The sequence below is a fragment of the Dendropsophus ebraccatus genome, chromosome 3 (assembly GCF_027789765.1).
Source record: "Dendropsophus ebraccatus isolate aDenEbr1 chromosome 3, aDenEbr1.pat, whole genome shotgun sequence".
Taxonomy (NCBI): domain Eukaryota; kingdom Metazoa; phylum Chordata; class Amphibia; order Anura; family Hylidae; genus Dendropsophus; species Dendropsophus ebraccatus.
The window spans coordinates 100027046-100053413 of NC_091456.1; the positions used below are offsets into that span (position 1 = coordinate 100027046).

The window sequence follows — 26368 nt, forward strand, 5'->3', positions numbered from 1 at the left end:
ATGCCAAAAAGAGTCCTTTGTCTACTCTTTTCTCATTTTTCTCGTCTCAGGCTGAAAGTTCTCAGTCTTTAATGGAGGCAGCTTCAAATCTGTTGTAGATTTTAAACAAGTAACCCGTATCACATATGTATGCTCGACAAAACACCAATATCTCACCCAAATATGAAATGGGTACTGTTAGTTAACAGTATTCCAATTTTTTCATGAAATAGTTTTAATAAACTAGTTCTTAAGCGACATCATCCATATTTGAATCTTATTTTACCCACAGCCTCTACCAACCCTTAACCACTGGTTTTGATATTTAAAACAAACTAATTGCCTTTAAATTTCTGAGCCATTTTCATCTCTCTTTAAAACAAAACAAAAATTTAAGAAATAGCAGCTTTACTAAGACATCTCAGTGGGGATATAGATTAGATCTCTTGCTTTTGGGAAATGTGAAGCACTATAAGTTTAAATAGGCAGTTGCATGACTAAAGCAAAGAAAGTAAGTTAAAACTTTTATAACATGTAAGATTAAAAACATACAGAAGTCATCATTGACCTCTAATCCTCGCATATCTTGTAATACTGGGGTTTGGAAAAAATGAGAACAACCTTATTTATACTCAGTCAAGTTGCACTCTTACTGACACTTGCCATCCTCAGTAATGCCTGCCTCAGCTACACATCTATTATACTTCTATCGCTTTGATAAATACTAATACTTGTGCTGTTATAAAAAAATATGTTTATTTATTACAGTGGCATTTTACGTACAATCTGACAGAACTCTTTAAGGGATTGCTTGTTGGTGCATGTCTGGGTGGGTGCAGCTAAGTGACTGAAAAAAAAAGGGGGGGGGCATTTGTGCAGGTGTCAAGAACAGTTCAACTTGACTTAAAGTGACACTGTTGCATTTTGCATTATGACTCCTCTACACAGGTGTAAAGGGTACATTTAGCAGTTTTCAGACCTTATTTTATATCATACATCATAGTGCTTGTTACAGTAAAAAGTGATCTTTTATCAATTGCAGATTGTGCTATCTGGACCAGGCTTCACAGGCGCCACTTAGCCCCGTCCACAACACACCCGTTGGCCCCGCCCCGTGACATTATTACAGCATAGGTCCCGCCCCCTCAGCTGCCATTGGTATGGGCTGACCTGGAGGGGTTGGGGCCAGGACCTTTAGGCTGGCCTGTTCCAATGGAAGTTGAGGGGCAGGGCCTTTGTGCTGATGACATCACGAGGGCGGGGTCAACGGTGCATTCGGGATGGGGCTAAGTGGCGCTTCGCCTGTGAAGCCCCGCCCAGATAGCACAATCCACAGATAATAAAAGATCACTTTACTGGAACAAGCACCATGACATATGATATAAAATAAGGTATGAAAACTTGACCTTTAAGACCTGTGTAGAAAAGTCATAATGCAAAAAGGTGTTTACAATGTCACTTTAAGTAAAAATAGAGGGTTTCTAGTTATTTTGGCCAACCCCTCTATATATATTAATTTGAATAACTGTTAAGAATCCATTTTACATAATATACTTAAACATAGCAGCGCACCCAAATAATTACCAGTGTAGATGCCTTCCCCTAAAAAATTTAAGGTGCTAAAGCCTATGATTACACAACTTTGGCACTTTTACTTATAGTAAAAAGGTAAAAAAAAGCAATGGCAGAATGTAGTCATGAACTAGAGAAACTGATGTAGCTACATAATGAAGGGCCAGGAAAATGATAAAAACATTCAATAGAAAACCTTTGAGCATTTGTACCTCTTATGACAGACACCACTCTCATGCACAAACAGGGATGAAGACTGGGTACTGTATTTATTATTTCTTTACACAGTGCAACACAAAACTGCAATGTGGAAGGGAGGGGGACTCGCATGTCACAATAATTACAAGTGCATATTAAGAAAAAAACACATATATTATATATAATGTACATCATATAAAACAGCTGTGAAACAGAAAAGTTATAAGACAAATTGTGATGTCAAAGCCCAAACAGTGCAAATGGGCAAGAGGCAAGATCTAGAAATATATTTTTAAAAAAAAAACACACACACAAACAAAACATAACTTGTGAACATAGTGAGCAAATTGGAGGCAATGTTAGTGTTTCAATATTACCAAGGCCCTAACCCTTAACAGCCATAACATCAAGCAAGAATTGAGTTAACCAGGAATTTAAAAAACAAAAACAAAACACAGCTTTTGTCCAGAAACAGCGCCACACACCTATTCTCAAGTTGTAATAACATTTACAAACTGAGAACTGCGCTGCGCTGTTTCTGCAAGAGGCAGCTAAGTTGTTCTTATCCTGGATTACAAAACTGATCACAATGTATCATTGGTCACAAGATACACATCCTAATTGACATCCTAAATTGGACATAAACAGAATAGTATGCATTGTCTAGAAGGAATGGCTTGAAATAAAAAGAAAGAATATTAAAGAAATAAAAGAAACAAAATAACAGGCATAAAATTGGCAAGGACATTCGTGGTTCCTCTTTTACCTTTTAAGAACAAAAAAACACCTAAGGTCAAAAATTCTGCACTCTAAAAATCTGCCTTATAAAGTGCCTAACGGTATCCTGGCTGTGCTCCAGGAAGGGAGTGTCACATCAACCTGCCCAAAGATGTAGCTCTGCAATAACTAGCGAGCCATAGATTGGAGAACACTGCTTTAGATGTCAAGTAGGCACAAAAAATACATTTAGAAGGTTGAGCAGAACAAAGATTTCATAATGTATAACAGTGTAGTAGGCTCTCAAGAAGTGGGTGAAATAATACTATAGGTGTAGCTATAATGATTATATGTCAACAAAATTGAATGAAAATATTTAATGCTACAATTCATAAACGGCAATAATCTAAATGCATAGAGAAATAATTAAAAATACCATAAAAAAAAATTAAAAAAAAATGGATAAATACACGTATATATATATCTGATAAAACGTCCACTGATAAAACGTTTTATCAGATATATATATATACGTGTATTTATCCATTTTTTTTTTTTTATGGTATTTTTAATTATTTCTCTATGCATTTAGATTATTGCCGTTTATGAATTGTAGCATTAAATATTTTCATTCAATTTTGTTGACATATAATCATTATAGCTACACCTATAGTATTATTTCACCCACTTCTTGAGAGCCTACTACACTGTTATACATTTGATTTCTATTTTTATCCCGTCAGCGCCGGGACAGTAGTGCACTCGATAAGGGTGGATCCCATCTCTATGGAACAGGTGTAGCAGACCTCCCTCTTTTTCTTTGATTTAAAGATTTCATAATACTGGCAAAGCAAAATGACATCCAATTGGGCATTTTTATGGAAATGGCTGAAATACTGAGTGATACTTAAAAGTTCAAATAGGATATATATTTTTTTTTTAAAAAAAGGCTTCACAGGTACCATTTAAATATACTTACTATGTAAAAATTGGAAGCTACCATACTGTGGTGCCGTACTTGCTTATACAGTATATGACCACACAGGCCTGCCTGACACTTCTAGGAAATAAGACTCCTTCCAATTATATTCATAAGGCACATTAAAACCTTGCAGAAAGCAATAATTGAGGTTAAGAACTAACATATATTTTAAGTTTGAAGAGCTTTTTCAGATAACAGAATTTTTAAACATGTTGGGGGTGTCCTGAAAAAAAAAAAGAAAGAAAAAAAAACAACCCCCCCACACACGTCACTCCCTCTGCAAGGTCTTCCGCTTCCTTTACTGAATGCTCTGGCTGCTCTGGCTTTGAGAAGGATTTTTCTTTGCCCAGCTGGCTTAGATAACTACCAAGGAGGCCCATCTCTCTCAGTAATAAGCTGTGCAAGACAAATGCTTTTCAAATGTAGCAGCCTGAGCGTTCAAGTAAGGGAACCAGAAGACATTGCAGATGAAGCATTTTTATTTTCAGTGTGTCCTTAGCAATATTTAAAAGATTCTGTTATCTGGAATATTCCTTTAATTAGTGGACTGTATTCCATGTAAGGAAAGAGGAGTAGTAACTATGGAGCTAGCAAGCTTTCTTATTACATAGAGCTACCTGGAAGGAGTTACATTTTTGCAACAACTCTTATCCTTTAAATAAGTTACAGGGTTCTCAGTTGTGGTACAGCACGCCATATACCTCTAAGCTCATTCAACACTTGGCATGGTAAAATATCAGACAATAAGAATCCATTTTTATTTAGTGCAAATAGAGTCTTTGTGAATGTTAAAAACTCCTAGCCACTGGCCGCTATTACACATAATACAAGGTATAATTAAAGGTAAATGGGAGAACACTTCTGGAGATTTCTATCATACTGAATGTAGTGTTGCAGTTTGACATTGTAAAGTGTTTTACACGCATCGCCTCTTAGTGTTACTGTAATTGTTAAGAAAGTGCATATAATACAACATGTTACATATGTTCAGCCCCTCTGCAAGGTCTGCACTCTGTTTAATGGCAGGACAGGACAGTGTGCCACTATGAGACCCTACAGGCTGGAATAGGCAATTTAGAGAATACAGAACAAGTGAGCAATTGGTTAGGAGCAGGTCTGGAATGTGTGTATATGGTATGTATACAAATAATTATAACTGGATACACAAAGAGGTAACAGAGCTGAATTTGTCTCACCCAATACCATCATTACCCAGCATGTTACCTTCACGCACATCAATGACTAGTTCAGCTTTGCTAGATCTGTACACAGTGTTAAGAAAAAAAAGTACATATTACTGCAAATAAATGTATTGAAAGACTTCTAGGGTCTTGTTCTTTTAGAGGTCATGGATTGCTTTGACAAATTAATATCCTTATGTTATATGGCATTGCGCACATTATCTCCTATATAACTGTAGTAGCTATAAAGCCCTGCATTACTCAGGGGGACTGCTAATACTATACATTCTTCTTCCCAACATCAAAATAAATCTTCATAAAAATACAAAAGAATCTGGAAATAACCATTATATAAGTCTAGAATACAAAGGCATTAGTAACTATACAGCCAACGTCCACACCACACAAAATTTAATACAACCCTTCGCTTTTCCATAAATATTTTAGTACTGGTCCATCCAATAGCAGGAAGGACATCAGACTACACTGCAGAGGGCAATCTAGAAAGCCGGCAGTCTACCTAAATGAAGACGGGACAGGGAACCAGGGGCAGAAAGATTAAAAAACTGGTTCCTAGTACTTAACTTTACATTCAACATTTTATGTGGAATTTTTTTTATGGACAACCAGAGGATTGCTTTAAATCACTGGTATCTATCACAGTTTGTAAAAATGGTACCTGTAATTTATTTTAAAATAATATAAAATATTCTGATGCCCAAGAAACATGTAAAAAATCTTTAATTAGTCTGGGTGCTTACACCCCCACTGATCACTAGAAATGAGCCAGAAGAAGTGCTCATCCAAGCCCTTCTCTGTCCATATTTTTCCTAGCTAAAGGAGATATGCCCATTGACTTACTACATATGGGCGCATTCACACGTTTCGTGATGTTGATACAGCCATGACACTGTGTCAGTACAGTATGGCGAAGGATTAAACACTTACAGCGCTCCCAGCATCACAATAATACATGATGCTGGGAGGTTTGTGAATCTGGTCCGTTGCACATTTTCCATGCATGGACCATATTTACAGAACGTGTGAATGTGCCCTAAGTCTGTCTCATGCAATGAGGAGACAACGCACTTAACGAGCTTCTCTTGGCTCGTTCTAGCTAATTTTTTCATGTCTCTAGCACAGTGCCCATTTAAGTTTATGAAGGGAGAAGTATGACAATGGTGAGAAAATAGATATTGCCTATGGAGAAATTCCTTCCGGTTTCTGCTTCAAAATGCTTGGTGTTAAAGGGGTTGGCCACTTTATAGTAAAACTGTTCAGTATACAGTAAGTGTACTTACTGCACTAACTGACAGCAGCTCCCTGTGTACCCCTTAGAGCTAAAATGAGACTCCCCTCCTACAGGCTGTCCTGTCCTGCTCTGTGGTGACTTTGTCCATAAGATTGCCGACATGGAGGAGCATGCAACCATGCCGCGCCCCTCAGTGTCCACGATAGGCATATACAAGCTCAGTGGTGGATACTGGGGGTGGGGCATGGTCACATGCTCCTCTATGTCAGCCATCTTATGGAAAGACTCACCACAGAACACAGCAGCTCAGCCTGGAGCAAAGGAGTCTGATTTTAGCTCTATGAGGTACACAGGGAGCTGTCAGTAAAGGATTTGAGTACACTAATACTGTACACTGAACTCTTTTACTATAAAGTGGGAAACAACTTTAAGCTTCACCTTTGATTAGCATATTCTAAGTGAGACACTTGTCATCCAGAAGCCACAGGCATGCTGCTGTTAGATAACAGATATAGTAGATATTACATTTGCTGACATTAGCCAATGCTGATTCAAGATGGACCCTCTTCACTTTAGAATTTGTAGTGCCATTGTAATATTAATTATTGTAAATATTTTAGACACACACCACAATAATCCACAGTGGTGCTAGGAATTTCCCGGCAGGAGCCCCCAACAGGATATAGCCTGCCTTTTACAACTCTCAGAAAGATAACGCTAATAAACTGAGAAAGGCTACCGTAAAAGAAAGCAACTATGATACAATCAATTAGTACAAACTACCAGTGCTGTGAACTAGTATCATAGTAATAAAAAGGACTCCAAAAACAGGGCTTTGAGGTAAAACTTGAGTTCACCAGGTCAAAAGAAAAAAAACTGGTGCAGGTAAGTGAAAGTTTTGTCCACAGCAACCAATGCAGCTCTTATTGTCCTTTTCATGCACACAGCATAAGCTGTACACAAGTCTTTGGGGCTCTATATTACAGAGGCCTTTTCTTCTAGACATACCACTTGTAGGGAAGCATACAATCCGCCATTTGAAGTAACATGGCACAAAAAAGTTTCCCCGATTCAAACAGAATCCGACACAGAAAAGAAAATACTCAGTATGCAATCTTAGTAATACTATAGGGCACCATACACTTATATAGGTGCTGTATTACAACTGTTATATGTAGCTATAATATGGCCATGTGCATGAGGACTACAGATTGGAAATTATTGCTATGGGCAATTCCTCCATTCTTTGCTTACACTATAATCTATAGAGTAAATTGCAATTTTTTTAACCACCAAACAGCAGCTTTCTGGTCCTCAATGACACCTGTGTAAATTGCATGAGTAAATTAACAATCACTGGGAAAATAACAGATACTATAAGGGAAGATTATATGAAAAAGGGAATATAATATACAAACACATACACACAACCGATTCCATTATCCCTAGAAAGAATACATGTTAGCCCTGTCATTTGTATTATCAGTTACAAAGCAATTTAAAAGAACATAAAATTTCTGTGAGGAATGACCCAGTAAAAATAAACCTAGAGTCAAGAGAAATGCGGCTGTGAAGGCAGGAATAAAGTACATATAGACAAGAACTGTCCCATTGCCTCTGCTCATCTCACTTATTGTAAAAGATGAAGACATATTTCCGTAGAAACAATTTAAAATACATATATGTATATATATATATATATATATATATATATATATATATATATATATATAAAAAATAATAAAAATCACTTAATTTTACGACTTCTATCAAAGGCAGACATACAGCATTAAGCTGCATTTTCACTAATTTGGCAAAAAAAAAAAATCACGAATTTTACAGGAAAAACAAAAAAACGAAACAAAAAAAGTCAGTATCTGGTAGTAGTAAGGAGTTACTACGTCCTATATAGGGGGTGTCAGGTCACACCAGGTTGTACTCTTTCAGGTTAAGCTGTAGGATGGTGTCTTTGACAGCAGCAAAAACAAAGCGGATGTTCTCTGTGTCTGTGGCACAGGTGAAGTGTGAGTAGATTATCTTATCACTATCAGGATTCAGATCCACAAACATTTTCAGAATGAATTCACGAGCAGTTGTTGCATCTCGTTGAGGACCTAGAACACAAGAGCATGTAAAACACAAAGAACATGGTTAAAAAGAGGAAAAACAACCATACATTGGTTAAAGATTCCAGGGCCCAGAGCCCTGGTGATCAGCAACTGATATTTATCTGTGCGGCAATGCTAAAGGAGATATAAAAGGACGGTGCCATGAAGAAAACTAGGTCTTAACTGAGACATTATGCAAAATGAAACATTTCTAAGGTATAAGCATTTCTTAAAATTTTTGAAATATATAGACTCACTAATTCCCCATGTGCTGTTTTATTTCATTATCTGTTGCCCTTTGTTACGGCCCACTGGGCATCCACTTTCTTGTGTCGCACATGCTCAGTTCAGTCGTCACATGATCTGTCTGAATAGTACTGGCAGTTGGTTTTCATTTCACATGCAAGCAAGGGGGATTGTGGGGAAGTGTCTGCACTGTTGGGTCACAGTTCAGAGAGGAAACCAGGGAGTGAGTAGATACATAGAAGAAAACTGGTAAAGTGATAGAAGTTACTTTACTAAAACAGCACATGTGTTCTCCTGTACACATCATGTGATACACATTTGAATTTACCTTCTTTGCTTCGTGACACCACCCTTTTAGGGCTCGTTCACACTGAGCAAAAGCAGATGAATTTCTGCGCTGAATCAGCGCTGAAATTTCAGCCGTTAAAATAGGTGCAGAGCTAATTTCCATTGTGTTGAGTGGAAATTCTGCTCTGCAGTTCACACAGTGGAATTTCCGCACTGAACTAATCCGCTTTCCGCCAGAAGAATGAACATGTTCATTCTTCCGCTAGCGGAAGCCTATACAAACCAATGGGGCTCTGATTTTCTGTTTCAGCGCGGAATATAAGCGTAATAAAAGCGGAAATTACGCGCTGAACCAGCGCGGAAAAGGGGAAAAAAGGGGGGGAGGATTCTAGTATATATTCTGGTATAGTCTAGTTTACTCGCCAAATACTCGCTGAATTTCAGCGCTGAATGCATGCGGATTCAGCGCGGATTCCTCGAGTATTCCGCGCTGAATTTGTCAAGAGCTGATTACGAGCTGAACACTTTCCTAGCGGAATACGCAGGGATTCTGCTTATATTCTGCTCGGAATTCAGAGTCAGTTGATTTCAGGCAGAAATATTTCCTCGCGTAATCCGCCCCTTTTGCTCTGTGTGAACGTAGCCTTAAGCCAAAATAGGCTGTGTCACAAAAGGGATTAACATTAGCGCCACATTATGGTTCATAAAAAAACTGCAAAAAAAAAAAACACGTACCACGTGTGGCTGAAAATATTACAATGAACCACAATTTTGGTAATGCTGCCGATGTTCAGAGTTGTTGTACTTACCGTCAAACTCAGGGAAGTAATCTACTAGGTGAGAGTACATAATCTTATCTTCAAGAAGGTCCTTCTTGTTTAGAAAAAGGATGACTGAGGAATTTTGGAACCATGGGTAGGTGATTATAGTTCTAAAAAGGGCCTTGCTCTCCTCCATCCGATTCTAACGAAAATAATATAAAATAATTAACACCAATAACTATGATTTGATAAGAATTTTCTTAAGCCCAAAAATATTACCAGACACATCCAGTTTCAACTGCATATTTTTCAAAGACCACTATATTTTTAAGTTAGGCTACATACTGGACATACAAAAAGATGTCACTACTCGGCAGTAGGTAACATATAGGAATACATACCTCATTATCAGACTCCACAAGGACTTGGTCATATTCACTCAGTGCTACAAGGAACATGATGGATGTGACATTCTCAAAGCAGTGTATCCACTTCCTTCGCTCTGATCTCTGCCCTCCAACATCCACCATTCTTTAAAAAAAAAAAAAAAAAAAAAATTTAAAAAAAATACATATATATTTTTTTCTAACCCCCCCCCCCCCCCCCCCCCCAACATTTGAAAAATTAAAAAAATGCACATTTAGGTCTCTTTCACACTTTTATTTTGTAGTGAACATGAAGGGAAGACAGAATCTCTTGAAATGTTACATGGATCTGGACCACAAGGGGTGGGACGTTTAATTGCAGCAGCCCTAGGCAGGATTTGGTGGGGCTGGGGGACTGGAATGCACCAGGGCTGAGGAGTTTGTTAACCCTTGCCGCAACCTCATCTAGACCACTATGCATGAGGGGGGGGGGATGTTGTTGGAGCACCCCTTCTGAACTGAAGGATTTGGAAGAGGAGGAGGGGGGCTGGGATACACTTGGCTACCATTACGTGCACATGCAATAGTGGGATGAGACATCCTTACAGTGCAGGCACAGAAGTGTATGTAAAGTTGTCTCTGCCCTGTATACCCTGGCCATTTTCAGCTTCCTGATAACACCCTAAACAACTTAATCTTTACAATCCTGGTGTGGTGTGTACTATGCATATAATCAAGGGTTAAACTATACTGGTACACAGTGATATTTTTGGGTTGTGGAACGAATGATCTGCATTTCACTGATTTCTGCTTTGATAAGAGTGATTTGGATTACAAGCACGTTCCGAGAACAAATTATGCTTGTAATCCAAAGCACCACTGTATAAGGAGTTTTTCAAAATCCAACCCCTTTGCTATATAAGGCACCGTTCACACTATGCGTAGAGATTCCGTGCGGTACCCAGTCAATTCTTTGCACGGAGAGAGGTTGCACTTGAGCCCTCCCATTAAAACTGATAGAAGGCAGGATTCGAGTCCGCGTAAGGGGGTTCCGCACGGAATCTCGGCGCCGATTCCGTAGTGCAGGGGTGGGGAACCTCCGGCCCGCGGGCCGCATCCGGCCCGAGACCTCCCGATGCGGCCCGCAGCTCCCCTGTGATGTGCGGCGCTCTGGAGGAGGAAGGAGCCGGCGCACACAGCATCCTTCGGTGTCTGTGACAGCTGCCACACACAGGAGGATGCTGTCTGTGCCGGCTTCTTCCCCAGCAGAGCAGCGCGTGTCTTCAGTCTCCTGCGGGCCGCGCGCGATGACGTCATTTCATCGCGCGCCGCCTGCAGGAGAAGATCGGCACAGAGGACCTGGGAGAGAAGAGGACCTGGACAGCGTGGGAGGAAAGGTGTGTGGGATGTTTATTTTTTTTATTTGGGGGTTAACTAGGCCACCAGGGACATGCCTGATGGGGGTTAACTAGGCCACCAGGGACATGCCTGATGGGGGTTAACTAGGCCACCAGGGACATGCCTGATGGGGGTTAACTAGGCCACCAGGGACATGCCTGATGGGGGTTAACTAGGCCACCAGGGACATGCCTGATGGGGGTTAACTAGGCCACCAGGGACATGCCTGATGGGGGTTAACTAGGCCACCAGGGACATGCCTGATGGGGGTTAACTAGGCTACCAGGGACATGCCTGATGGGGGTTAACTAGGCTACCAGGGACATGCCTGATGGGGGTTAACTAGGCTACCAGGGGCATCACTGGGGGTTAACTACAATAGCAGCGGCATCACTGGGGGTTAACTACAATAGCAGCGGCATCACTGGGGGTTAACTACAATAGCAGCGGCATCACTGGGGGTTAAATACAATAGCAGGGGCACTAGGGGAACAATACTTTGCCTTGCCCTGGGTGCTGCAAACCCACGCTACTAACTGCCGCGCACGGTATGCCACCCTCGAATGATTTTATTAATGCCCGACCGGCCCTTGACATGGAAAAGGTTCCCCACCCCTGCCGTAGTGTGATTGGGGCCTAAGATTCCACAGAGCAAAAATATTCATTCATTCATTCTAGCACTGCCTTGAGTCCCGTGTTGTCACTAGGAAAACTGACAGCAGAGCAAGAAGCAGGTCATGGCACTGGATTGACATGGTACCAAAAAATACAGTATTTACATTAACATTGCAGCTTTCACCCATCCTGTACAAATTAAGGATATTTTCACAATACTTGATAATCTTGGACCCCCCCCCCCCCCTTCCCCTTTTTTTCCAAATACAATGTGAAAAAGAAAAAGCATAAAAGACAGCAATGGGCAATGTTAAATTCACCTAAAAATAATGTTTTCCAAGTCAAAAGGGTACTCAATGATACCAGTAGTTGGCACTCTGACTCGAAGAACATCTTGTTGGGTGGGCAGGTATCCTGGTTTGGAAATACGATCCACATCTGTCAAGTAACTGATGAAGAAAACAAAATGCTAGTTATTATGTAATCCATATACATGGGGCAAAAGACTTATTTGTTCTCATTAAAACTGCTTGCGTAGAACCTCTACAACTGACTGCCCACACACATCAAAACAATGTTTTCCCCTGGAACTGCAAACCAATTATTGGGGAAGGGGGAATTAGGAGGAATAGCTGTCAGCTGTCTGGTCACCCTAAAAGGTCATTTAAATGTTTTTTTTCCCCCATAAATCATTAAGCGATTTTAAGAAACTCTGTTATATGTTTTATTAGGCAAAAAAGCCTCTATCGATACTCAAAAAGCTGTTGTCTGTGCGTTATCAGGCGTCTTCATTACAGAGGAGCAAAGTAAAGAATGGTTTGCAGAGTCCATTATGACCAATAAAGGGGGGAGGGGTCAAGGGGGATGATTAAGCAGGAAGAGGAGACAAGCAGCTGTACAGTTTGGAAATTGGGGACTTAAAACGCTGGATTCACAGGTCAAAAAGATCAGTGCTAGTCTGGGAGCTTGGTGAGAGAAGATTGCAGGATGTAGTGTTGCCTTTTCTCCTATCCATGTTCACCCACGCCCTTGGCCCCTCCCCTCTACATAGAGCATAAAGGACACAGAAATCCAGCTTCTTCTGAAGTGAGGGGGGAGGTAAGAAAACAGCATATTGAGTACAGAAGGAAACTCTTTTGCTTACTAAAACCTATTACAGAGTTTCTTAAAATCGCTTGTACTATTGATATTTATTTTTCTGAAAAATGACATTTAAATGAAAGTTACGCTTAACAGAAACACGTTAGCTATTTTATGCTGCCCAACCACAGGCATCTTAAATTAGACACAGGCACCCTCTTTTAAATGGTACCTATTTCGCTCAAGTGTCAGGATGACCTTTCAAAAGCACGTCAGGCCTGCAGTCCACTCCTAAACTGAGCAGTGTATGGAACTGCCAGAGGCGCCATAGTCTTGCACTGTAAGTGTATTACAACTCTATGGCACACCACTCACTTTAGAAGCAGACTATGAACCTGCTGGGATTTTGCCCACGAGTTACATGATAGGTACCCTTTAAAGCACTATCCACCACTACTCACTGCCTCACTGGGATTAACTGACAGGTTTCTCTTTATATCATATCGTAAGAAGAGACTTGTCAGTCAGGTTTAGTTTAGTGTATACCTGCTTCATCTTTTAAACATTCTCAGAGCAAACCATAATGTATTGCAATGTGGATACCTGTGTCTTCCATGCTGCCCAAAACTTTAAACAGGTTCCTTTTAAAGTTCTACTCAGATGATTGCTATCAGAAAGATGTATGCCAATATTAAAAAAAAAAACAAAAAAAAAAACAAAACACAACACAACAACCACCCTACAAGAACGTACTATTTGGCTGAATCTGACAGTTGGTATTCCCGTCGCCGATCATAGCATTCCTGGATACCTGGGTCATTCCACAGGTTTTTGATTGCATTGATATATGGCTGTTCAAAAGTGCAGACCCTTTCCACATCCACTTCTCGAACAAGGAGGGCATTGGCCTGGAGAGAAGATGATGTTTGAGAATAAACAAGACTTTTGCCACACTACAGTACACATATATCAGTACTTGTACCCTAATACAGCAGCAGACTGCGCAGAGGAAAGCATTTTATTTCTATCTTTGCCCAATAAACACCGATCTGTCATAACGTTAAAACCACCTGCCTAATATTGTAAAGGACTGCCAAAACAGCTCTGGAGGCAATGGACTTCACAAGACCTCTGAAGGTGTTCTAGTGGTATCTGACACCAAGACTTAGTAGAGCCTTTAAAGGGGTGCCTGTATTTTCACCAGGCAGCAGGATCCACATGCAAAGTCCTGGCAACTCTATACTCTGCTGCTAAAGGAAGAGGTACATGGAATTGCCGGAGGTCCTATAAGCTTGCATCTACCACCTGGTGAACAGTGATATCTTTTAAGTTAATAGCAAGGTGGGGCTACTATGGTTCAGGCTTCTTTTCCAGCACATCCCACAGATTTAAAGGCCAACTCAAAATCCTGATGTCTTTGTTATGTTCCTCTAACCATTCCTGAACAATTTGGCAGGGTGCATTATCCTGCTGCAATAGACCACCATTGTCATTTCTCATATTTCTGACCAGACATCCTGAATGACACACAGGTTTTTTTTTACATGTATATCAAATAGCGACAACAGTAGCCTTGAGACATTCTAAGTGCTTAAAGGGGTTGTCCAGCGGAAAAATTTTTCATTCTGGTGTCAGAAAGTTATATAGATTTGTAATTTATTTCTATTTAAAAATCTTTAAAAAATATTTAAAAGTCTACCCATACTTATAAGCTACTATGTGTCATGCAGGAAATGTTTTATTTACATTAAGAAACAGTGCTCTCTGCTGACATCTCTGTCCATGTCAGGAACTGTCCTGAGCATGAGCAAATCCCCATAGAAAACAGCTCAGCTCCTGCTCAGGACAGTTCCTGTCTCGGCCAGAGATGTCAGCAGAGAGCACTGTGTCAGACTATAAATAAAACATTACCTGCAGAATATATAGTAGCTTAGAAGTATGGGAAGACTTGAGATTTAAATAGAAGTAAATTACAGAAGCAGCTGGAGCACGAACCAGGTAAAGTTTTCTATGGGCAAAAGTGGGTTAAGGGGGCTGACATTTACCTACTTGCATTGTCATTCCGCTGCAAATATGTAATCTCATTGAAAATTACAGTTTGGGAACCGCTGCGGATCCGTCCTGTGTGAATCTAGCCTAAGTCTGATAAACAGCAGCTGGCAAAACATGATTTCCTAACAGTCAGTCTTTCTTATGAACAATCTTATGTGCCTGGCAGTGCTGATCACACTGCAGCCCAGACAGACAGTTTAGGTACACAAAGAAAGAAATGCAACAGAAGCACAAATGTGGAGACACATTATAAGGGAGCTCTGGCATGCCCAGTAGCAGGTGTAGCTTGCACATATGAATAATTGCAGGTTAACAATTATTAGAAGTTCGTAATAGCAAGTTAATGCAAGAGGACCCTTACATGCTCAATGTATCACACATCTTACCTTGTTCTGCTCACACTTATAGAGGATTTTTAATGTTTCCATGGCACGAATCATAGACTGCATGGCAGTAAAGATATTCTGATACACAAGCTTAGTAAAACCTTTTTTGTCTTCTTCTGAGTAGCCAGAGCCATGAATTATTCTCATCTGTTTGATGAAAGTGCTCTTCCCACTTTCTCCAGTACCTAGAACACAAAAATTTAAGAGAGTTACATATTGTATAACTTATTTTATTTGATGGCTTTTAAAAAATTAAAGCCTTTTTTAAAAACAAAAACAAAAACTAAATGTTCCTTAAAATTGCTCTTACACCATTCTTATAAAGCTTTTATTTGTTGGTCTATGAGGCTAGGTGGTATGCCATTTTTGGGCCATGATCCGTTGCAGATCTGATCTTTTGATTACCGGGCCAGGATCAGCGCCACTCCAACGCTGAGGCCAGGCCGGGAACGTTTAAAGGATCGCCATGCAGTCCCCCTCTGAACTCCACTACCCAGGATGTGGTCCTGAAGGGGTCGTGAAGGGGTTAATCAAAAATAGGTCAACTACTTTCAATTGTTTACTGCAATGTACCATATTGTTTACAATCTGCACCCAAACACCACTGACATATGGTGCGTTTACACAGGCAGATAAATCTGACAGATTTTGGAAGCCAAAGCAAGGAATGGATTTGAAAAGAGGAGAAATCTCAGTCTCTCCTTTGTGACCTGTTCCCTGTTTATAGTCTGTTCCTGGCTTTGGCTTCAAAAATCTGTCAGATAAATCTGTCTGTGTAAATGCACCGTTAGACATGCACAGTACTAAACCGTATCAACTTCATCTGGATATGGATGCACGCACATTAAGGTTGTTTTTTTTTCTTCTTCTCCATAACAATCCTAACTGCTTTTGTGTTATTATCAGTGCAGACTGAATCTGAGAACTGGAAGCCTCTAAACCATGGGTACTGTTGTTGACATTGACTGCCCTAGCCTTAAGGCCAACTATAAAGTTAAAGCGTAACTATAAAATATTTTTTCAATTTTGGTTTAGTTAGCTTAGGCCATAAGAAGTTTTGCAATATAAATTAATAAGCTAAATTAAACAGGGTTTTATTTTTTTAACCCTTTGATCATCAGGCCAATTTTCTCTCCCCCCCCCCCCCCCTCGTGTTTCAGACCATAGCGCTTGCATTTTATTAACCTACAGACCCACATGAGCCCTTATATTTTGCAACACCAATAATACTTTGCAACGACAGTTAATTTTTCCATAAAATATGCAGCAAAAAAATATATATCATTATTATTATTAATAATTATAATTAGGGGAAAAAATTAATTGCGCAGGGAAAGGAAAAAAAAAACAATTGCTTACATTTCGGGGGGTTGTATTTACGACAATCGCTCTGTAATAAAACAGACATGTCATCTATGTTCCTCAAGTCTGTACGATTACAACCATGGGCAACTTATACAACTTGTATTTTATTTAGAGGCTATAAAAAATTAACACCTTCTTAAAAAAAAAAAAAATGTTCTTAAAATTGCCCTATTATCATCCTTATAATGCTTTATCCTTTGGCCTATAGGGCTGTGTCAGGTGTAAATTTTGCGCCATGATCTGTACTTTCTATTGGTACCTTGCTTGCGTATATGCATCTTTTTGATCGCTTATGTGACTAAAAATCAGCAATTTTGCATTTTGACTTTTTTTTGCACGTATGCCATTTACCGCACAAAGTCAGGAATGTTATAATTTAATAGTTTGGCCAATTTCGCACACAGCGATACCAAATATGTTTAATTTATAAGCTAGGCCTACAGATGCTGACATCCTTATTTGCACAATCTGTTCTTGGTGCAGGGAACAAGAGACTGAACCTCAAATGTGTACTGGGTTAATTGGAGGTTATGTTGTACTAGCTCTGCTTGGGGAGTTTGGCGATGTTAGTACATGTTTCTCTGATAGACCCTGGAACATACAGTAGACATACATTGTGAAACCAGAGAGTATCCTACCACTGTGGTCACCATTAAGACTCTTTGTGGGGTAGCATCTTATGAAGTGGGTGTGGTTAGATCACTAATGCATAATGCAATACTGGCAGAGAAAACGGGTAACCTGCACTGAGAATGTTACTGTTGATAATGTATGTCATGCCTGGGCACACCTCCGTGATAAAACAGGACATTGTCACCAAGCAGCAGGTACAGGTTCATGTGACACCATACAGGGTACAAAAAGCACGTAGACGAGCCATATCTGAAGAAGTCAAAAATTAGTTAGACCAAGGCGTTAAGGATTCAAAAAGTCAATGGTCAAGTCCCATTGTCCTCATTACAAAACCAGATGGCATACCGCGGTTTTGCAGGTGTTAAATTTTGATGACTACCTAATACAAAGGGCTGACAAATTTATTGAACAACTTGGCCATGCTAGGTTTTTCTCTACCCTGGACCATACTAAAGGATATTGGCAGGTACCCTTCACTGACACTGATAAAGAGAAAACTACATGTGCATGCAGTCAGGGCTGTGGAGTCGGAGTCGTAGCTAGTTTTGCCTGGAGTCAGAAAAAAAATGTACAGACTCCAGCTTTAAAAAAAATCTTTAAAAAAAGTAAAACTGAATTTTGATATGAATTTTACAAGTTTTGCTTATGAATATATATTATGAGCAACATTCTAATAGAACACTGGCCCTATTACATAAAGGGTGGTCGGGGAAAACTTAATAAAAACTTTTGCTGGACTTCTCCTTTAAAATAAGGTTGCACACAGTGCAGTAGGGGGCTGTGTGTGGATAACTCTCCTGAGAGTGAAGAGCGAGGTCAGCTGGGACTGGTATTGTCCCAACTTGTTTTTCATTTTATGCTGGGTGACAGAGCAAGTCGCCTGTGTAGTTAGCAACACTTGTGTTAAAGTATAGACATGCAGGATTTATTTTATTTATGCCGTAATGTAAATGCTGCATTTCTTTTGCTGTACTAAACAAACAGGAGCATTTACCATACTCTATGACAGGGGTCCTCAACTGGCGGACCGCGGTCCGAGACCAGCTGTCCGGACCCCTGCTGCTAGCTGTCAGTTACCCCTCACTGGCCACCGCAGCGGTCACAAGAGGCCGCACTCTGCCCCTGGTGTCGGCACTCGAGTGACTGTGCAGGCGACAGGGCAAGGGAAGAGCGGCCTCATGTGACTGCTGCAGTGCGGCCACAAGAGGGAAAAAGGGGAGAGGAGACGCCGGACCCAGGTGAGTATAAGTGTGTTTGTTTTTTGTTTTTTTGTTATATGGGAGGGGGAGGGAGGGGCTATATACTACTGAGGGAGCACACAGTGGGCTATATACCACAGGGGGAGAGCGCACAGGGGGGCTATATACTTCGGGGGTAGAGAGCACAGGGGGGCTGTATACTACAGGGAGAGAGAGCACAGGGGGGGCTATATACACTACAGGGGGAGAGCGCACAGGGGGGCTACATACTACAGGTGGGCTATATACTACTGGGGGAGAGCACACAGGGGGGGCTATATACTACTGGGGGAGAGAGCACAGGGGGGCTATATACTACTGGGGGAGAGAGCACAGGGGGGCTATATACTACAGGGGGGATATATACTACTGGGGGAAGAGCGCACAGGGGGGCTATATACTACTGGGGGAGAGCGCACAGGGCATCAATTCTGTATGTAAATAGTTCAACAACCTTTTTTAGAAGTTAACAAAACACGTTTACTACTGATGTTCAGCTTGGACCTTCACCTGACAATAGACTCCGGTAAGTTGACCTTCACTAAAAATTGTTGAGTGCCCCTGCTCTATGAATTATCCTTCTCTCTATCAATCTATCTTATCTATCGGATTAAAACATTTCAATTCAGAATACATTTCCTATTGACTTTTTTTCCTGTCACAGACAGAGGTGGCAGCAGAGAGCACTGCGTCACAAAGGAAAAAAGACACCACTTCCTACAGGACACACAGCAGCTGATAAGTACTGCAAGACTTGACATTTGTAAATAGAAAGTAAAATTACAAATCTATATAACTTTCTGACACCAGTTGATTTAAGAACTTTTTTTTCTCTGAAGTAACTCTTTGATACAAAGGGCGGATTATATTGGGGTCTTTGAAAAACTGAAAATGTTCCTCTACAACACGGTTTAAAAAGTTTCCATCATGCTTCTGTCAAGTTACATTTTCTGAAACCTTTGCCCACATCAGCCTCCACTAAAGGTGAATATTTAGAAACGCCTTTAAGTAAAATGTATTATAAATGCCAAGAAACAAAGCAACACCTAAATTGGAAAAATAATCAGGGACGGTGTGAAACATTACTGGCAAGATTAATTGTTGGCTATAAGTCAACAGTATATTTAATACTGGTGTAGAACAGAGGCACTCTTACAAGGACCCTTACTGTCAAAAGGCAAAGCAATGCAGGGTACTATCCCCTAGACAAGCCTAAAATATGAAATTTAAAGCACAGGAAAAAGTGATTATAGGAGTTATCCAAACGGTAAAGAACTTGCCACCTATTAACAGAATATGTGATTCTTATCGGATCATTGAGGGTTTAACTGCTGTGGACCCCATTGATAATGATGACAGACGGGGTCACTTGTCCCCAAACAAATGGAGCAGCAGGGTTCCAAAACTAAACAGGATAAACAGATGGTCTCATTTTACTGTCCTGTCAGAAAATAGAATCCTGAGGGATCTCTTCTTTGTTTTTATTATTATTTCTATTTTTTTTTTTAAAAGAAGTACAATGGTACCTTGGTTTAAGAGTAACTTGGTTTAAAAGCGTTTTGGTTTAAGAGCTCACAGTTTTTCAAAATTGTGACTTGGTTTAAGAGCATTGCTTTGGTTCAAAAGCTCCATGTTCTGGGTAGGAGTGCGAGTGGAGGAGGGGCATGGTCTGCATAGCGGGGTCTACAGCACTGTACTCTGACCCAGGAAGTCTCCGTCACCTTCCAAATCATAGCAGATCCACTTCAGGCTGGGGCTTACATCAGGGGACAGGACTGTGGGGGTAATCTCTCCATAGCTGTAACCCCTCTCTCCCCGGACAAAGAGCGCTGCATGTATGTGCCCACATCTGCCCTGCTTATTCCTTCATGCTCCCTGCAGTCTCTGTCAGCTCTTGTGTTTTCCATCCTCTCCATTACTGTACAGTAGTTTATGATATCACATATTCTGCTGTTTCTTAATCTTTGTTTCATCTGTTTTACATGAATTCACATTCATACATACATACATTATTTCATACATTAATTCAGAAAAATAAATCATTATTTTTGGGGTGTGGAACCAATTGTCTGCACTTCTATGATTTCTTATGGGAAAATTTGCTTTGGTTTAAGAGCAGATTTGGATTACAAGCAAGGTCCCAGAACGAATTATGCTCGTAATCCAAGGCACCACTGTAGTAGTAATTTACAAGTCCGTTTAACTCTCTGGTAGCAGTTGATCAGAGAAATTATTTTCTTCAGAATGCCCCTTTAAAGGGGTTTTCCCACAATTGACATTTATTGCCTATTCACAGGCTGGGTGAGAAAGTTTCATCAGACTTACCTATCACTAGAATGGAGAAAGGACAACTTCTGCACTTTCTTCACTTCCTGGTTTGGCTTTTCCCATGATGCACTTTGTCTCCTGTGATGTCCAACTGACTCTGTAGAACTGTTAGATGGCTTAAAGCTTCTTAGCCAAGCAGAGTCATCTGACAAAGGGAGGCTGGCCTAACAGGGCTTAGACAGTGTCCATCTTGATGATGTCATTATTACAAAATGGCTGCCACAGAGAAGCCTGGGGTCAACAGTCATTAGGTAACAATGGGGGTTGAGGGGGAAAAGATAGGGAAGGGGGGCAGATAGGTGCTTGAAGTATATTATTTAAGTTATATAACTTTGTAATGTGTTTCAATTACTGGGAAAAAGCCCTTAAACCCCCTCCTTTCATTCTCACTCTAGAACCTCAGTGAGGAGATTTAGTTCATTATTTAGTCCATTATTATATATAAACAATCCTGGCTGTGAAGGGGTTTTAATGTGTGCAGGGCCAATCGCATTGAAACTCTCCCCAGACCCGGGAATGACAGGCAGCCGCAGCCCTGCAGCTGCCTGTCACTGACCCCCTTAAATGCTGTGATGCACAGCGCTCACAGGGTTTAAAGTAGCCAGTGACAGGACAAGGACCCGGACATCTGGGCATCAATGACCTCTGTCATGAAGGGGTTAAAGATTCAACGTGGTTGTCTGTGAAAAAGTTTATTTATTTATTTTTTTTGTTTTTTTAAATGCAAGTCTTATAAAATATACTTCTAAAATACTCACCTTCCATGCTCCCACACTGCCTCTATTACCATAGTGCTCAGCATTTCCTGCTGCTGGGGCCGGCACGAGACACTGACACTTAGCCAATCACTGGCCGCCTCAGCTAGTGATTTGTTGAGCTTCTTTTCTTTTATAAGACAGCCTGGGCATATTTATGAAAAAATAAAAAAAAAATTAAATACCAGACAGTCCCTTAAAATGATGTTAAACCCACGTCTAAAACTAGAGCAAACGGCACAGAGAAAATCTGAGGAAAGATGTGTCATGTGCCCTTAAGGACAAGTTCATATTCTATGCTGTGCCTTATTGTTATAAAAGGGTGGAATTGTATTTACAAAAGGAGGGTGGGTGCCAATGTTCCTTAGCGAATCAAAACAAGTCATAAAACCAACAGAACTTTATTAAATTGTCAGTTCTGCAGCCATGCCAGTTACTTACACAGCTCTGTGTGACTGGCAACCATTATATAATCCAGACTCACACAGTAGGTTTGCCTAATAGCTCATAAGGAAGTAAAACACCGCTTTCCTTGAAGTAAAGGCCCTATTCCACGGAACGATTATCGTCCGCATTCGGCCGCTACGGATGATAATCGTCCCGTGGAATAGAGTGCAACGATCAGCCGACATCGTTCATGTTGGCTGATCGTTGCAGTCGCTTGTTTTTCAACATGTTGAAAAACAAGCGACTGATACAGCAACGATCTGCTGCCGGCGCTCCGTTAAATAGGAGCATCGGCAACAGACGCTGCTGTATCCTATAGGCTGTCCGGACGATCAGCGATTGTGGCTGCAGAAAATAATTGACAGGTCTATTTTCTACGGCTGCAGTTCATTCAACAGTGGCCATAGAAAATAGGCTGTGCTCACAGTCTAAAGTACTGCTCCAGGCCGTACTTTACACTGTGGTCTATGGTAAATTGGAGTGCGGGCACACCCAAATGTGCCCACATTCCAATTAAAATCAAATGATGTTCATCCGGCCAATACTACAGTATCAGCCGGGTAAACATGTAAGACAGCAGCCATTGTTTGACCCTGCCGTGTAAAACAACGGCCTATGTTCTTACACAATTTGAACATGGCCTTAAAGGGGTATTACAATTTAAATTCTGCACAGGATAATACACAGGTGTGAGGTTCCAGTGGGTCATTGTGTAATAGTATTGGTGTTTTTTTATTTGGCATTTTATCCCCCTTTTTTTTTTTTTTTTTTTAAATCAAAGGAGAAGTCCGGCTGCGAACCAAAAAAAAAAAAATCATTAAAGAGTCACTGTCGTATTTTTTTTTTTTTTTTTTTTTGCAGAAATCAATAGTCCAGGCGATTTTAAGAAACTTTGTAATTGGGTTTATTAGCCAAATCTGCCATTATCTGCATGTAAAAAGCCTTTTCCCAGGTCCCCCCCTCCTTCCTCTTTTTCATCCACTCTGAAAAATCTGAAAATTGTGACTTGTTGCAGGAGTCGTACCCTGTCTGTTCTAGGGAGAGGGGAGGGGGGAGGAGGAAGGAGGGAGTTAGCCGGCAGCAGAAAGCAGATAACAGAGGATTACAGGCACGGAGCTGAGTGACAGCTGTAATCTGAGTTCAGACAGGTCACTGGTGACTGTCACAGGAGATATCCCGTGAGGGATTTGTAGATTAACTCTTTGTTGTCCTGTTTTGGTCTTTTCTTTAGCTCTCTCCATAGGAGAACAATGAAGACAGGGGGAGAGCTTCAAACTGCTTTTTCATGATAAAAATGCATTTTTCGGATAATAAACCCGATAATAAAAGTTTCTTAAAATCGCCTGGACTATTGATTTCTGCAAAAAAAAAAATTTCACGACAGTGACACTTTAAGAACAGGGGGTGGTTACATTTACCTGTGCAGCCACCTACACTGAGCCGCGACCCGCTCCTGGATATCAACGGTTGTCTTCTAAGCTTCCAGCCGGTTAATGTCCCGACCCGACTGACGGATGCTCACTCAGCCAGTCAGTAATTGGGGCAGGATGCTGCTGCAGTCACTGATTGGCGGAGCCGGTTAAATGCCACCAGCCTGTGACGTGGATGCCGGGTCGTGACGTGAGGAGAAAACGACAGCCGACTGGGTCCAGGAGCTCAGATATGCGGCGCAGAGCGGGCTCAGGGAGCGGTAAGCAGATTTGTTTTTTCAATTTCCCCCAACCCCCCGCCAGACTTCCTCTTTAAAAGTCATGTGATTCCCAGATTTCTATTGAAGGACTGGGTGAAAAAATACCAACATGCATATAGCCATGGTATTTTTCCCTATACACAAACACCATGCAGTAATGGCATTTAATATTTTCCTATTTAATAATATAAAGCCAGCCTTCATTAATTTACAAGTGAAGGGAGGGGAAGATCGAGCTATAGTAGCATTGGATGCATGTAAAGTCTTTGACCAGGTCGAATGGCCCTACTTGTGAAAAGTTTTGGAAAACTTCCAATTTAGAAATAAACTAATAAGTTGGGTTCAAACCTTATATAGACATCCCAAAAAAGAGGTTTATGATTAATGGGATGACTAACTCAGAATTTAAAGGGGACTTGTCACCCTGGCTGCTGGGATGAACCCCGCCTGACCCCATTCCTTGAAGTCCCGGTCCCGGAGCCCATCCCGCCGCGGAAATCCCCACACACGCTCACCAGAGATGAGTCCGACGCCCATAGAGAATGACTGCTGTAGCCATCATCCTCTCCAGCAGCCACAGCCTGCACAGCTCTGGGAGTCGGGTCGTGACATCACCATGTTATCCAGGAAGTAAAGCCTTGATGCAATAGAAAGTGCAGGGAAAAAGCACTATAGGCATTTCTCATAATAAGTGTATATTGGTAATTTGCAGTAGAATACTTTAATAAGAATTTTCGCCGGATTTCTCTTAAATTACCAGCAGTGATACAGGACTAAACTACCTATAGGAATGTCTGCAAGGATGTTCCTTATAAAGATGGTTCTCCTTCCCCAGATCAATTTTTTTTTCTGGCAGCTGCTCCCATATGGATTCCTGTAAAATGGTTCCAAAGAATAGAAAGGTTGCTGGATGAACTCATTTTGGGGAGGAAGAGAGTCAGGATCCGGTACGATTATTTCTGCCCGAGTATTGATAGGCGAGGATATAGCCTGCCTTATTTTTGGTTATTTTTTTTTGCGCTTTTCAGTTAGCATTTATACCAGCACATAAGGAATCTAATTGGTTAAACTCCCACACTTTGCTAAATAGGGGTAAGGATATTTTTAGTAGACTAGAACTAGGTGGTATACGTGTTTAAAAGAAGAGAGAGGAATTTGTATGTTTCACTTACAAAGAAAATTTGTATGGTAGAGGGGAATATAGTATGCACGGAAATTTGGAATAATTAAAATTTCCCTAAATTTTTTGAGTTGTCCATGCAGAAGTTCTGGAAGGAACATGCACTTTGTAAAGTTTGTGAGTTTTTGTGGATGGTGTCCTTAAAGGACAACTCCGGCGGGACCCCCCCCAAAAAAACAAAAAAAACAAGACACACACAGACACCATACTCACCATCCCTCCGGTGACGATCGCCACTCCATTCGCCCGACGTCCGCCTCACCGTCACCTGCGTCCGCCGTCCAGCGATGTCTCTCACTTCCGGGTCCATGGGAGAGAAAAGGCTGCCAGTGCGCTTGCGCACCGGCAGCCTTTTCATTGGCTGGAGCGCATTACATGGCTTCCAGCAAGCTCAGCCAATCAGGGCTGAGCAAGCTGGAAGCCATGTGTGGCGCTCCAGCCAATGAAAAGGCTGCTGGTGCACATGTGCACCAGCAGCCTTTTCTCTCCCATTCACTTTCAATGAAGAGGCCGATTAGAAAGAAGACCCGGACCGCCCCCCGGCTCTGACATCGTTGTCATCAGATGCCGCCCGGGAGAAGAGGACCATGACGACCGTAATAGGTAATGTATACATTCTTTAACTTCCGGGGTGGTCGGGGGTCGGAAAGTGGGGGAAGGTGGCCAGACCGTGTATTTAACCACATTACAAAGTTATATAACTTTGTAATGTGTGTTAAATAAGCCAAAAAATCTTTCGTGGGAGTTGTCCTTTAAGGAACCAAGAGATATTTTTGGGAATAGTGGTAGGTCGTGGAGTCACAAATTTAGGTATTTTTAGTACGGATGGTCCGAACCCGCCGAGGTTCGGGTTCGGCTGAACCCGAACGCTCGGCATCGGATTACCGCTGTCTGCCCGCTCCGTGCAGCAGGCGGATACAGCGGGAGGACCGCCTGGAAAACTGGGATACAGCCTATGGCTATGGCTGTATGCCAGTTTTCCAGGCGGTTCTTCCGCTGGATCCGTCCGCTGCACGGAGCGGGCAGACAGCGGTAATCATTGCGGATGGTTCGGGTTCGTACGAACTCTGTTCGGACCATCCCTAATTTTTAGCTTAGCAATGCTGTTAGTAAAACACGTGATGAAAATATGTTTCATGTAGCACAAAATGATGGGGTAGACAGAAATATAAAAATTCAGGGATTCAAGAGTTTGCATTCTAGAATTTATAAGCTCTGAATAAAAGAAAAGTACATTATAATATTACCTAGATATAGATGTAAATGGGAGATGGATTGTGGACTTTATTTGGATTCACGGTGGGTGGGAATTTTAAGAAATGTGAAAGTGTGTCACTGAATCCGGAGCACAGGTTAATTTAGTTTACAATTCTCCACAGAACACATTATACAGCACAGTTTCTGTATAAGATTGGGGCAAGTAGTAATTCCTCCTGTGGGTATTGTAGTCAAAAAGGTGCCAATTTAGGTTACCTGTTTTGGTCTTGTTCTTGGAGTAGAAAATATTGGGGTGATATTATGGGAGTGCTTCTGAGTAAGGGTCCTATTACAC

General features: G+C 41.1%; 1 protein-coding gene across 1 annotated transcript in view; it reads right to left on the reverse strand.

Moving 5' to 3' along the window:
- Positions 1-3114: 3114 nt before the first annotated feature.
- The window catches only part of GNA11 (G protein subunit alpha 11), a 36916-nt gene continuing 13662 nt past the window's right edge, over positions 3115-26368 (reverse strand). The window contains exons 2-7 of the mRNA XM_069962366.1: positions 15181-15365; positions 13496-13650; positions 11983-12111; positions 9686-9815; positions 9333-9486; positions 3115-7995 (exon numbers count right to left, since the gene is read on the reverse strand). Of these exons, the coding sequence (XP_069818467.1) occupies positions 7805-7995; positions 9333-9486; positions 9686-9815; positions 11983-12111; positions 13496-13650; positions 15181-15365 (944 nt within the window). The 3' untranslated portion in view covers positions 3115-7804. The remainder of the gene's footprint in view (positions 7996-9332; positions 9487-9685; positions 9816-11982; positions 12112-13495; positions 13651-15180; positions 15366-26368) is intronic.